At 54.8% G+C, this 13,902-nt stretch overlaps 1 protein-coding gene across 2 annotated transcripts in view; it reads right to left on the bottom strand.

The window, feature by feature from the left end:
* The window catches only part of ARHGAP23 (Rho GTPase activating protein 23), a 116,775-nt gene that overhangs the window by 81,865 nt on the left and 21,008 nt on the right, over nt 1-13,902 (bottom strand). The window contains exon 1 of one of the 2 annotated variants that reach the window (XM_039516531.1): nt 13,442-13,576. The exons of the other annotated variant lie outside the window; for it this stretch is intronic. Within the exon in view, the coding sequence (XP_039372465.1) occupies nt 13,442-13,495 (54 nt within the window). The 5' untranslated portion in view covers nt 13,496-13,576. Of the gene's footprint in view, nt 1-13,441; nt 13,577-13,902 lie in introns of those variants that run through there. 2 annotated transcript variants of the gene reach the window in all.

Below are 13,902 nucleotides of genomic sequence, written 5' to 3'. Positions count from 1 at the left end.
TCTCCGGGCACAGGCCCTTCCAGAAACAGTGAGCCCCATTCCGCTCTCACTTTCTATTTGCACCAGTGCGAGACCAGAATGGGCCCAGAACGCCTCCCCAAAACTCAGGGCTGGCCAAACTCTCCTCAAATAGAGCCACGGGAACCCCCCCTCGGTTCTCTGCACCACCCCAGTGCAGCCACAGCCACCTTGGACTAAGGCCCAGAGCCTCAAAGGTGTTTAGCCTCCTAATTCCCAATGAAGCCCATTGAAACAGGCACTTAAATACCTTCAAGGATTTGGACCTCAACACCTGTCAGCCCACAAGAACTAAGCAGAGTCAACCATCGGAGGGGAAACCCCCAAGGAAACACACTGGAATTGGCGTGGGCTGCTCAGTAGGTGGGGACCAGGCCAGATCGTTAATACGGCTAACGAGCAATGGAGTGGCTACTTATGAGCCCCAAATGCTCTGCTAATTAGTGTACCACCAATGTAACCTGCAGATTTGCTTGTTTTGCATGTCAGCTTCCTCATCAGGGGACGGACTCAGCTCACCGGACATAAACACACAATTAACAACTGCAATCAAATATTGACTGAGTCCCTTGCAATGCAAACACACCGGCATCCCCACCCCATCCAGGGCTGGCAATCAAGAAGTCCAGAGTCCTCACCCGGGTGAAGGAAGGGGGATTCAACCAATTGAACACAATCTGGGTGCTGCTGAACGATGCTGGGTTGACAGGTCTGAAGATGAAAGCCCTTGATCAACAGTGCAGGCAGCCTCTCCAGTGTTATTTGAATGACACTATCACGGGAGATCAGCATCCCATGCCAGCTGTAAGAGACAGTCCCTGCCCTGAAGTGCCTTGCCCAAGATCCCCCAGGAAGTGAGTGGCAAAGCTGGGAATTGAAGGCAGGTCACCTGAGTTCCAATCCAGTGTCTCAACAACAAGCCCATGCTGCCTCTCAATGCCCTGCCCAGCAGACCTCAGCCCTGGCCTTGAGGAACTACTCTCCTAGGTAAGAGGGGAGTGGAGTCTCCACCGCCCATTGAAATCTTTCACCTCTCATCGAGACCCCTCCAGGAGGGGGTTGATGGGTGACAGGCGATGTGGGTGCCTGTCTACTGCAACCTGGGCTGAGTCCATCTTTTTTCCAGGAGATTTTTCCCTTGTACAGAGAGAAACCCAAGCCTAGACTGCCACATGTTAGACCAGGACAACCCGAAGCTGAAACTGACCAGGCCAGATTGGCGGCATGTGAAACTGACCCAGTCCCCATTAAGTCAAAGGCAAAAGGCAAACAAACAGCAGCAAACTGGATTTCTGACATTCTTTCAGATCCGGCTGGAGTGTTAACGCAGAGAAGAAAGTTGCTTTGTTCTTTTCAAAGACAAAAAACTTTTATCTTGACAGCGTCTCATTTAATGCTCCGCTGTCAGCCAGCGCTGGATTCCCATTTGGCTCCGTTCCCCGCTCATCTGCATCATGACCAAACTAATCTCTCTCCTGGCAGCCTCAACACTTCGAATGTCAACTTCGGCTCAGCTGTGCTTTCGTTCCTTTCATGTTTAAAAGCAACAGCTCCCAGCTCACCAGAGTCTCGCTCCGACTGTTTGTCCAGAGAGCAGGGCTTGCTGGCAGGGCATCAAGAGAAACTGGGAATCTGGGCTGAGAGTGTCGTCCCATTTCCTGACCTTTCCTGGAAATGCCATTGCTCCATCACAGAGCAGCCTCAGTGACCGTGAAACCATCTCCAACCCAGGGACAGCACGCTGCATCTCACCAGCCCTGGGGCCCGAAATCCCTGCTCACTGAACCAACCCAGGTTCTGCCACACGTGGAGAGAATAGTGCCCTGTCTAAACTAGGGGAGGGGGGGGGTTGTATCACTGTGACTACAGCAATACAGCTCCACTGCCCTGGTCTACCCGTAACATTTAGATTGACGAGCTACGTTGCTCGGGGTGTGTGAAATATTCACACCCCCTGAGCACCATAGTTAAGCTGACCTAACCCCTGATGGAACAATTCTTCCAAAGCTCCTTCCACTGACAGTACAGCACTGCAGTGGCATGACAGCAGCTGTCCCACTCCAGCGCCTTTAGGGTATCCCTGCCCTAACACAGGGAAGGGCAGGACTTCCCCGGTACGTTCCGGGGACATGCGTATCGGCCCCATTTTGCATGGGCGCAGTGAGCCTGTCCTGTGGCTGTGCACTTATGTCACAGTATCGATGTGACATGTTGCTAGACAGGCCCAGAGCCATGCAGCCCGGATGGGTGCAGTCCTTGCCCCCAGCTATTGCATCACGCTCCCCAGTCCAGAGCCTATTGGGGTGCACAAAAGCTGCACTCCCTTGATGGCCAGAGGCCTCCAGGACGTCTGTTTTTTTAATGAAAAACACACTGAATTCCAAAACATACATGAAGATCGATAACCCACGACCTCCACGTGCCTTCCCTGAAACAGGGCAGAACTATCCAGCATGACAGGCAAGGAAACTGGCTCATGCTAACAGGAGCAAGGTGCGCTTAACCCCTGCCCTGGCTGATAAACGGGCCTGGCTTCACACTGGACAAATCTCTCGGTTTGCCCGTGTGCATCCAAGGATCCGACTCCAGGGAGGAGGGGAAATGCCTGAGTGCTGTCTCCCGCCGCCATTCTCCTCCCCGTGACTCTGTGGGCTGGTAGGTTCCCCCATCGCCCCCACCTCGGGGGCTGAGGTTTCCGACCAGGCCACCCTGCCCCTGTAACGGAAGAGCAAGGAAGCAGAGTGTTTCCCCGCTGCGCCCCCGGAGCAAGGAAAAGCAGCGATGGCTATTTTAAACGGCCGTCTTCCTGCTAATTAATGGAGCACGGGCCCGACGTGGGGCTGCTGGCTCATTGTTCAGTGCTAATAATGGACTCGCACATGCCACTCACGCATTCCGCAGCGCTGAGCTCTCTGACCCATGAATACAATGTGTTAATTTACAGCGCTGCCTGCCTGCCATTCCCTATCAGGCTCCGCAGATGGGGAGGGCGGGGGGGGTGGGGTGGCTCAGGGACAAGAACGGGCCCTTGCTGAGTACAAACTGCAGCGGGAGCAGCTCAACCTCTGCAGCAGCAAGCGCACGAGCCGGCCTGCGCCGAAACAGAATGCTGGGCCGTGTGGATTCGCTCTCACGTGCCTCTCCGCCCCCAGCCAGAGACAATGCTCCTGTGCAAAGCCATGCCAATCTTTCAACACACCTCGGCCACGTGGCCTGTACAAAACCAGCCAGTTCACGAGGAGGGCGATTAGGGATATGCCAGAAGCATCAAGAGGCCTCCACTGAGATCACGGCCCCGGTGTGCTAGGTGCTGTACAGACACATCTGCGCTAGAAGTGGAAGTGGGACTGTAGCAGATAGGCACAGGCGTGCTAGCTTTAATCCAGCGAGTGCACCAGCTACATAGATGTGACTACACGGGCTTCAGCATGGGTCTAGCATCTGGGGAGGTCTTCCTGGACCCCTTCCCCTGCAGTGTAGCTATCCCCTAAGTGAATGAGAGGCCCTGCCCCTAAGAACTTGTACTCAGACAGAGCAGACCAAAGGATTATGATCCCCATGGTACAGGTGAGAACCAGAGGCAGGGAGAAATTAAGTGACTTGCCCAAGGTCACCACGGGAGGGGTTGGGGTTCTGTGGCAGAGCTGGGATTTGAATGGCAATAGCTGGCACTTACTTCAGCTGCTCTGCATTTGTTATTTAAACAGGCAAAGTGCTATCAAGTGCTCTGAGTAAACAGCCAGAGAAGGGACCAAAAGAATCTTTCCCTCCTTCCTGTCTCTCAGGGAGAACCACCTTAGGTGTCCCTTGGAGCAACGTCGTTTCAGGCACAGATGTGATTGCGTCTTGGCTGGGTCCCTTTAACTGGCAGCTTTTACACGCGTGGGTGCAGGAGCCCTGAATATTCTCCCCGGGCCTGACCCAACGCCCACTGGAGTCAGCGACAGTCCTTCCTCTGTTCCCAAGGGGGCTTCTGGATCAGGCTCACAGAGCAGCGGGTCCGCTCAGCGGGGAACACAGGTGGCTGCAGATTGAACAAGCATCTTTCTTCCCCTGTCCTTGCAGGGTTGCCAGGTGGCCAGAGAACCAATAATTGCAACCTAGTCTACGCGACATGTCTTAAATCTACGGCCCCAACAACAGAAATGCCAAAAGGCTCCTGCTGCGTGTTCCCCTGGACGGTGACCTGGTCAGACCTTCCAGGCTAAGCGGAGTCAGGACTGCAAGGAGAGTCTCCGAGGAAACACTGGGGTGCTGCAGGAAGTGAGGCTGGTGATACAGCAGGTGGCGCTCTTCCCTCCAAGTTCGCAGCGACCTGGTGCTTTGGTGCCAGGCACGACTGCAGTCCTGATCACTTACGGTGAACTCCCCTCCCTGGCTCGCGTGCTGTCTGCAGAACTCCACCCCAGAAGTAGCTGCATTTCAGCAGAGGTCACTGATAAGTGAATTGGGGGCCGGCAGTACAAAAGGCGCTGGAAGAGCATGTTACTACGCGTAAAAGCAGATCGTTTGTTTCAAAGGATCTTAAGGGAGCCTGTTTCTCTGGGGTCTCGAGTCAGGCACTCGGAATCACTGACCACTTTTGACAGGGTAGGTCTGTGTTCCCCTGATGGCCACATGGCCGTCTCTCTCTCTCTCTTTCATTCAGAACAGGTCCTCCCACTTCCTCCCTCTCCTGTCTCCATTCAAATCTAGGAGATCCGGGAAGCCCTGAGCTACACGGGACACCAAGAGGGAGTTTCTCTCTGAGCAGGAGAGGAAGCGGGCCGGAGCCTTCCAGAAATGGAGGAAGAAGGCCTGCCGGCTCGGCTGGGCTCTTCCTCAGACTCCGCCTCCTCTGCTGAGTTGTCCTAAAAACAGCCTTATCAACAGCCGGCCCTAGAGGAGGACCAGAATTCCGTTTCCTGTTTTTCCCGTGGAAACCCTCAAATAGAAGCTGGCCTCATTTTTGGTGGTGGTTGTTTTTTGGTGGGGGGGGTGGGGGCTAACAATGAGCCATTTCCTCTGACAGCTTGGAAAGGCACCTCGGGCTCAGCTCCCCCCAGCACTGCTGGCGGGAAATCCGACCCGGCAAGGCCAGGGGAAGGCTGACCTCCGTTCCCTGCCCCTCTCAAGGACACAAAGGGGGCGTATCACTCTCCGGCCTGCTGCTTGAAGGGTCCCTTGGACTCCACCCGGGGCTACTCGGATGAGTAAAGGTTCCGGGATCAGGTTCAAGGTTTGGCTCGACAGCAAATAATGGGCTGAGAACAGCTGGCATCCAGGATTCTAGGCCATGCGATAACAGGGCTGGAGTTTCACAATGAAACTCTATGTAGCTGAATGAAGGTTACAGCTGCAGCCCCGCGCCTGTCCCACAGTTTGCCGGGAGATTAATGGCTCTTTCACACCATTCGCTCTCCATCGCCCCACTCAAACTTGGCCTCCGGAGCAGGATGTCCCTGGAGGATTGTGGGATCGCAAACTGCCGCACTCCCGCAGCTTACGCTGATGCAATGGGAAATTCCAGGCCTCATCCTGGTCTCCTCTGGCAGCTCGGAAAGTTCCTCTCTCCTTTGAGCTATGGCCCGGGGCCAGAGGGAGGGCAGCTCTGTGGCACTAGGTGGAGCCTCTCCTGTGCAGATGGTGCCCACCACATGTTTTCCATAGATTACTAGCGGCTAACATTCTTCAGCCCACACACATTTCTAATCAAAAGCTTGAGAACCTTGTTGGACTCTCTCCTGCTTTCTCTCTTTTCCGTATGACTCTGAAATTTTAAAATTATCTTGGCGCTCCGAGCGGCTAGATTCCCTAGCTGGTGTAAAGCAGCATTGGGCCGGTGAAGTCAATGGAGCTCTGCCCGCGTACCCCCAACTAGGGATCTTGCCCTGACACCGGGGAATCCTTACCCGCCCGGCATCACTGCAAGACAATGCACTCAGCTACGTAGCCACAATAGGGCAATTGTCACAACAAGGCTGCTCGTCCCTTTCCCACCCTCCCCACGCACAATCCCATGAAGAGCACCACTGTGACGCCTTCCCCCCACCTCGCTGCCGCCACCCCCGCAAGCTGCTCACGCGACCGCATGCTCGTGACTCGCAGACCCAAGCAACGCCCCAGGTCAAAGCACAGCACCACGTGTGCTGTTAGACCCAGTTGTCCCGACGTCTACCTGGGTGTGTTTTCAAGCTACCGAGCCAAAGGTCACCCAACCACGGCAAGTGTTGCTGTGTGAATTCACCGCAAGCAGCATTGATTTGAGTCTCATTTTTAAATATCTTAAGGGGGAGAGGCTAGTCTCCCCTGGCCAGGTATACTGGGTTCCCTTGGAGAACCAGGCTGCTAGTACCTGCTGCAAACACCTGCACGCAGATCCCTTGGAGAGCAGACTAGGGAAGAGCCCATTCTCTGGAGCCAGAATATCCTTACAGCGGACCGGACAGACGGGTAACCCCCCCGAGGTCATCAAGCCCATCCCCTGGGAGCCAGCGCAGGCCTGTGCTCACCGGCACCGCCGCCAGAGTTGCGGCATGTCTCATTTCAAATGACTCAAGTCATGAGGTTTCCATCACTTCCCTTGGGAGATTAGTTCACAGCCTCGCTGTCAGGAAGCTTTTCCTAACACTCAGCTCAAATTTTCCCTTTGCTCGGTGTCAGCCAAGAAACACCTCTAATGCCAGTAGCACGGCCCTATTCATCATGGGGAGACCAGTCCCTGGACGAGACCTGCAGTGTCGAGGCCCGGAAGAGTGGGACACACACAATCCCCTGGGGTGTGTGTGTTACAAGTCCCCGGTACACACGAGACGGAGCGGTCACAGCCCCAGCTACAGTCTTGCCTGTTTAGCTCAAGCTGTAGCAGCTTCTGCTTCCTGCTCTGAAGGTCACCACAGTCCAGTTCTTGGTGTGTTTGCCAAGGTGACAGACATCACTCACACCCCAATATGAGCACTGCTGGCTTTTCTAACTAGGACCCGCTCCCCACCTTACTGATGAGTCTCTGTGTTGGGCCCTGGAACACGCCTCCCATCGAGGGTATGTCTACAATTAGACACCCGCGGCTGACCCATGCCAGCTGACTCGGGGTCACGGGGCTTGGGCTAAGAGTTCCTAGAGTCCAGGGTCCAGCCCGAGCCCAAATGTCTACACTGCAATTCAACAGCCGAGTCAGCTGGCCTGGGCCAGCCGCGGGTGTCGAACTGCAGAGTGGACATACCCTGAGAGTGCTGCTCCAACCTGCAACAGAGCTTGGCCGGTTCATTAATGATCTGGAGGATGGCGTGCACTGCACCCTCAGCAAGTTTGCAGATGACACTAAACTGGGAGGAGTGGTAGATACACTGGAGGGTAGGGATAGGATACAGAGGGACCAAGACAAGTTAGAGGATTGGGCCAAAAGAAATCTGATGAGGTTCAACAAGGACAAGTGCAGAGGCCTGCACTTAGGACGAAAGACTCCCATGCAGTGCTACAGACTAGGGACCAAGTGGCTAGGCAGCAGTTCTGCAGAAAAGGACCTAGGGGTTACAGTGGATGACCAGCCCCCAGTGCAAACCACTAGTGTAGACAGGAAAAGCCAAGCCATGATCTGCACCCAGGTACACTGCACCTTTGTCTGTCTACATTTTGCATCGTCGCAACTATGTTAGCGCCCAGCCGTTGATGGCTGTTACTGGGACACATCTCCTCAGTGCAGACAAGACCTTCGCATATTCAACTGGGGCAGGTGCCAAAAACGTTGGGAACCACTGGACCAAACTTCATGCTGCACAGAAAATCCCTGTCAAAGACGTGTTGTCCAAGCAGTGAGAAAGAGACAGAGACTTCGTCTTTCAAAGGCAACCGGAATCAAAGCGCTCACCCACAGACCCAGATCAATGACACTGCTCCACGGGCTGCAATCTTCCCCAGCAGCCCCCCCATTCACCCAGACTTTACTTCCTTTGATAGTCCCCCGCCTTCTTCCTCCGAACAGTTCACTAGAGTGAAACACCACTAACCCCTCTCTGGTCTAGGCTCCAAGGAGCAGAACCACATGCCATTGCTGCATATCACCAAGGTCCTCAGAGGTGGGTTTGTTTCTGTGCTGCCGCAGAGCAAAACTGGAGGAGTTTTTAATAAAAATTCTGCAAGTAACCAGTCTGTATAGCAGACTGAATCCCTTCTGATGTCTGTCGCAAAAGAAAAAGAGCCATTTGGGAAATAATCGAGGTTTCTGAAAGAACACTGTCAGGTGAAAAAGACGGCCAATATTTTCCCCTTGGTGAACTTAGCATAAGACACCTGAACGCATCCTCGAACATGTAAGCAAGTGGCCTGATTTTCAGAGGTCGTTCAGCTCTCACCGGTCAGAATGATTATTTAGGTGGTGTAAAGATAGAGTGAGGTGCCCAATTTTAAGCACACAGGTTTGAAAACCTTGGCTCGTATACATTTCTCTTTAAATTGGATCCCTGCCTCTGTTACAAGTGACCTCTTAGTTTAGTAATGGGACAACATCACTGAAAATCAAATCAATTTTTTCAAAATGAGTCTAAAAATCAATTTCACAGAGGACACTTGCTCCAGTGTCCCCTTGTTGACGTTTGTGCTTTTACGATCACATCTTCCTACGTCTCTTTTTTAAATTTCTCTCGCATCACTGTGTGAAAGTCCCATATGGGACAACAGCTAGCCGGCTACAGAGGGGGCAAAAGCGAAACTGACTCTAAGTGGGGTGCAGGGGGGTAACAAGAAATATTTTGTAAAAGCAGCAAAGAGTCCTGTGGCACCTTATAGACTAACAGACGTATTGGAGCATGAGCTTTCGTGGGTGAATACCCACTTCGTCGGATGCATCACCCACGAAAGCTCACGCTCCAATACGTCTGTTAGTCTATAAGGTGCCACAGGACTCTTTGCTGCTTTTACAGATCCAGACTAACACGGCTCCCCCTCTGATACAAGAAATATTTTCTTATCTAATCCCTTCCATATAGAGTCTCAGGCTCCAATCCTGTAAGCTGCTCCATTCAGGCAGCCCCACAAGGAGGGGGAAATAAGACTGGTCAGTTTCACGGTTGTTTCTAGTAAGTTTCACTTTCCAATTCACAGGCACTAGCCCAGTGCATTCAGCTGCGTTCCAGGTGCCTGTGCATTCGCACGCGCACACCCTACAGCACTTACTGCTGGAGGCAGCATATGCGCAGGGATGATGGGAAGGTGCCCATGCCCTAGACTGGCAGACCACACCCAATAAAGCGTGTTAAACAGGCTTGGCTACCAGACTAGGAATCACTCGGATGGAATCCTGCTCAGCTGCCATGTGAGTGCATCAGGAGAGTGAAGGGACGGAGAAGAGACACTCTCTGCCCGCACTTTGCTCTTCCACTCCTCCCGCCCCAGCACCCTCATGCAAGACAAAGCGTAGGATTGTGCCCTCACCCCGGAAGGATGAATTGGTATCAACAGAGGAAGGCTTAGCAGAGGCCAAGAGAACCTCATGTGACTAGTTCTTGTTGTTTCTAATTCAAGGCTAATGAACCATAGTAAATATTCACGCAGAACAACACTACTACACCCAGGCTAAGCTCACTCAGCCAGGTACTGTGCTGGGGCACAGCTGAGGTTGAGAATCTGTTCTAAGCAGAGAAATTTCACTTGTCCTTACATAACTATAAAATTAAACATACACACAAAGACCACACATCTATTGTCTTTTGCCAAGGCCTGTTCTTAGTCTCCTGGTAAATAATAGTTTGTTTTTCATGCATTCGACACGGCAGCCCAGAAGGCGGCCTAAATTAGTTTTCAGCTGGCTCCAGATGGTGAGGGAGAGAGCGAGGCCTAGAGGATAGCGCACCAGATTGGGACTCGGGAGACATGGGGTATAGTCCCTGCTCTGCCACTGGCCTGCTGGGTGACCTTGGGCAAGTCACGTTGCTTCCCCGTGCCTCAGTTTCCCTGCCTGCAAAATGGGGACGGTGACACGAACCTCCCTTTGTGAAGTGCTTTGAGGCCAACTGATGAAAAGCCAAGTATTATTCTTACCTCGGTTTTGGGGACACTAAAAATCACCCAAAATCTTTTGTAAAAGAAAATGTCTGGCATGTATGCAGGCTGCTGGGGAGAAGCCCGACCCAGGTTTCAACTCAGAAACAGAGCACAGAAGACAGTATTCAAAATCATAGCGCTGCACCGAACTCCCAAACTATCAGCGAGTTGCACACTGTAGCTCTACCCGCGGGTGGATTCAAACTCCAAGCAACGCACGAACGTCAGAATTCAAACTCACAACGGGACCCAAGTGCCAAGACACAACGCACAATTAGCTCTCTAGGTTAAGCACTAAACTAGTAAACGGCAGAGTTTTCTCAGCAAGGCACAAGTGCCAGGCAGGACTGAGCCTGCAGAGAGCATCTTGGGCTACGCATTTTAAGTCACATCAGCACAGCACCCGTGAGCTCCTAGCGCAGGGTTTCAAAGCCACAGTCCCAGATTGCGACAGCAGGATCACGCAAAAGCCCTGCTGGTATTTCAAGTTCATAGTAAAAACACCTGGTAAGAAACTCCGCATCTGTAGAGCAGCTACTGTAATGGGAAAAAAGAGGAGGCAGGTACACAGGAACCAGTGAGCCTTCTCCCGCTGCTCTAGCTTTTGTGGGCACTTGTAGAGCACTGCTGTGAAGAAGTTTGCAGCGGCAGCAATGAGAAATACTGCCACGGCACTTTCCACCTGAGGATTTCCAAGCACTTTTGAAAAGGCAGGCCGGTATCAGTATCTCCCTTTTACAGGTGGGGAAACCGAGGCAGCAAGAGATTAAAGTGACTGAAGCCAGCTTGTCATTAGCAGAGCCAGGAACAGACTCAAGGCCTCCTAATGCCCAGTTCCCTGTGCTCTGACCACTAGACCACACTGCCTCCCTTGGTGGGAGAGGGCCCTTTTAAACCACAGACAGCACCAAAAAGGAAAAGAGTGGAATACGGCAAAGGCTGGGATTTTGGCTCCTAAATCCCTTAGGCTTTTTGGGAAAATCTCTGCCCTAATATACACTGATAAAGAGGAAACTTCCAAGAGATTAAACACAAGCCATGGGTAATACGCCACACTGCTACCGAACAGCGTCTTCATTTCCAAAGCACTGCGCACACGTTAATGAATCCTGCAAGGCCGGTTAGATTAGGCCCATTCCATGGACAGAGGAGGCGAGTTTAACAACTCGCAACAAAGGAACAGGGACCGAATTCAGCCCTGGGGCGAGGAGGCACAGCCTCCACTGAAACCTACAGGAGCTGGGCCAGCTTCACGCCAACAACCAGTCTGGCTTCCTGTCTCAAAGCCACTCCAGGCACCAAACTTCATCCACAAACACAAGAATCCGGACAAATGCACCAAGAGGCCCAGACGTTTTTCTGCAAACAACCCTTCCAAATATCCCAGTCTACAGCAGACTCAGGATTCCCCCAAACTGTCTCTCTCTCCCACCCCATGCACTCCCTTTCCGGTTTCTCTACCCACACCCACACCTTTGGCTTCCTCAAGCGTAATACCCAGCAGAAACAAATTGAGCAATGTGCATCTTTGAGAAAACACCTTTGCTGTGTCATGGCACGAGCACGGGGCGAAGGCATGACTCGAAATGGGGCCCGATCCTGCGCTCTCTGCTTCCACTGAAGTCAAGGGACATTGACACGCAGCAGGTGGCCAGATCCGGTCCCCCGTGGCCAGAGGACAGGTGAGGTGGTCAAAAGGGGTGAGATACCCATGGTTTACCACAGGAATAACGTTGCCACTTTCTATGCAGTATTTTTTCCCCTCTCCGAAAATGGGAGCCCCAACTGGTATAAACTGGCACAGTTCCACTGAGCGCTATCTGATCTAGTCTAGCAAGGTCTGAGTTTCTACGACTTCGAGTCACAGCAGTCATGTGGGCAGCACAGGCTTTCAAGTCAACATAGCTGCCCAGATTGACTTCAGCTGGGGATCTATTCCCGTAGCTCAAAGTAGGGTGGGGGTGGGATCTGCTTAAAGCAGCGTCAGCTCACAGACCTCCAAAATTAAAAGCAAAACCAAAAACTCATCCAGCCAAAGGGGCCGGTTCTTGAGGATTTCTTGCCTGACTGAGCCGGATGGCTTGCCACACAGACCTCTCTCAGGCTGATAAGGAGCACAGAGCAGCCTGGAGTCAGCGGGGGAGACAAAGGTAATGGAAGTTGCAGAGGAAACAAGAAGTGTGGATGGATGGACCAAGATGGTCGGCCGAGCTCATACCTAGACCTGGTTAAGCCAACTCACAAACACCAGGCTGCCAGACCGCGCCCCCCATGGGCAACCTCTCCATTCAACTCCCTGCTAGCAGCCACCCACCACACCAGCAGCACTGTGTCTGCTGCCAGTCTGCACCTCCCGGTGGAAGTACCAGCAGACACCGTCCCAGCCTCCCCCCAGAGTGCTGGCATCTGAGCCGCCAGCCGCCCTGCCCTCAGACTCTGCACTACCAACCTCCCCACCAGCACGAGCCCCCCCCCCCATCCGCCCCACGGTACCAACCTCCCCATCCGCCCCACGGTACCAACCTCCCCACAGAACCAGCGGCAAAGTATACACCCCGGGCAGTCACTTTCCTCAATACCAGACCCTCTGTCACCAACCGCTACGTGCCCAACTCCCCACCAGCACCCCACTGCCATCCCCTGTTGGGCCACTCCTGCCCTCCAAGCCAGCCCCAAACGTAGTGTCAGTCCCCCCCGGTGCCTGTTGCCCATCCCATGCCAGCCCCCCAGTGCCAGCCCCAGGCCCCATAGCCCCCACAACCTAAGCCCCTCCAATGCCCCCTTAGGTCCAGTCCCTAATCCTCCCCAGCCCCCACGATGTCCCCCCACTTCAGCCTCCCAACTGCCCCCAAACGTCCCCCAGCCCCCCAAGGTCCCCCTGTCCCAGGCTCCTAACTTCCCCCTAGTTACCCCCAGCCCCTCAACATCCCCCAGGCCCCCAACGTCCCTCCTGGAGTCCTGATCCCCAGCCCCACACGTCCCCAGCCCCCACAACCCAGCTCCCCAGCCCCCCAAGAGCCCCCCGTTCCAGGCTCCTAACATCCCCCTAATTACTCCCAGCCCCAGGCTCCCAACGTCCCCCCCCACAGTCCCTGCTCCCAACCCCAGTCCCAGCTCCCCAACATCTCCCCAGGCCCCCACGTCCCCAGTTCCAATCCCAGCCCCTCCCCACAGCCCCTCCACGCCCCCAACGTCCCCACAGTCCCAGGTCCCCTCACCGCCCGCCCCCAACGTCCCCCCACGCCTCCAACGTCCCCAGTTCCAGCCCCAGCCCCCTCCACGCCCCCAACGTCCCCACAGTCCCAGGTCCCCTCACCGCCGCCCCCAACGTCCCCAGTTCCAGCCCCAGCCCCCCCCGCTCCCAACGTCCCCACAGTCCCAGGTCCCCCCCCCCCGCCGCGCTCACCTCGGGGCTGCGGGGCGGCGGGATCCCGACCAGGCAGAAGGCGACTCCAGTCATCGGGGAGCCGGCGGCGCTGGGCACCGAGCGGGGCGGCCGGGCTGGGCGGGCGCGGCTCCGGCTCCGGCTCCGCCTCCTCCGGGCTCCGGCGCGCCAGAGACTCCCGCCCCCGCGGCCCCGGGCGGAGCGGGGACAGCGACCGCCCTGAGCCGAGCGGGCCGAGGGGCGGGGCTGGCACGGCCAGGGGCTGACAGACACCGGGGCAGCCGGGACAGGGACCGACGGGGACAGGGACAGACCCCGGGACAGGCACCGACAGACACAGGGACAGAGTGACAGGGGCAGACATGGGGGCACCCCGGGACAGGGACAGACCCCGGGACAGGGACAGACAGACACCAGGACAGGCACTGATGGCCACAGGGACAGACTCAGGCATGGACAGACAGACAGACAGACAGGAACAC

This window comes from Mauremys reevesii, linkage group 27, assembly GCF_016161935.1.
Source record: "Mauremys reevesii isolate NIE-2019 linkage group 27, ASM1616193v1, whole genome shotgun sequence".
In the NCBI taxonomy this organism is placed as follows: Eukaryota; Metazoa; Chordata; order Testudines; family Geoemydidae; genus Mauremys; species Mauremys reevesii.
The sequence above is the reverse complement of the archived record's forward strand: the minus strand, read 5'-3'. Positions and strand labels throughout refer to the sequence as shown.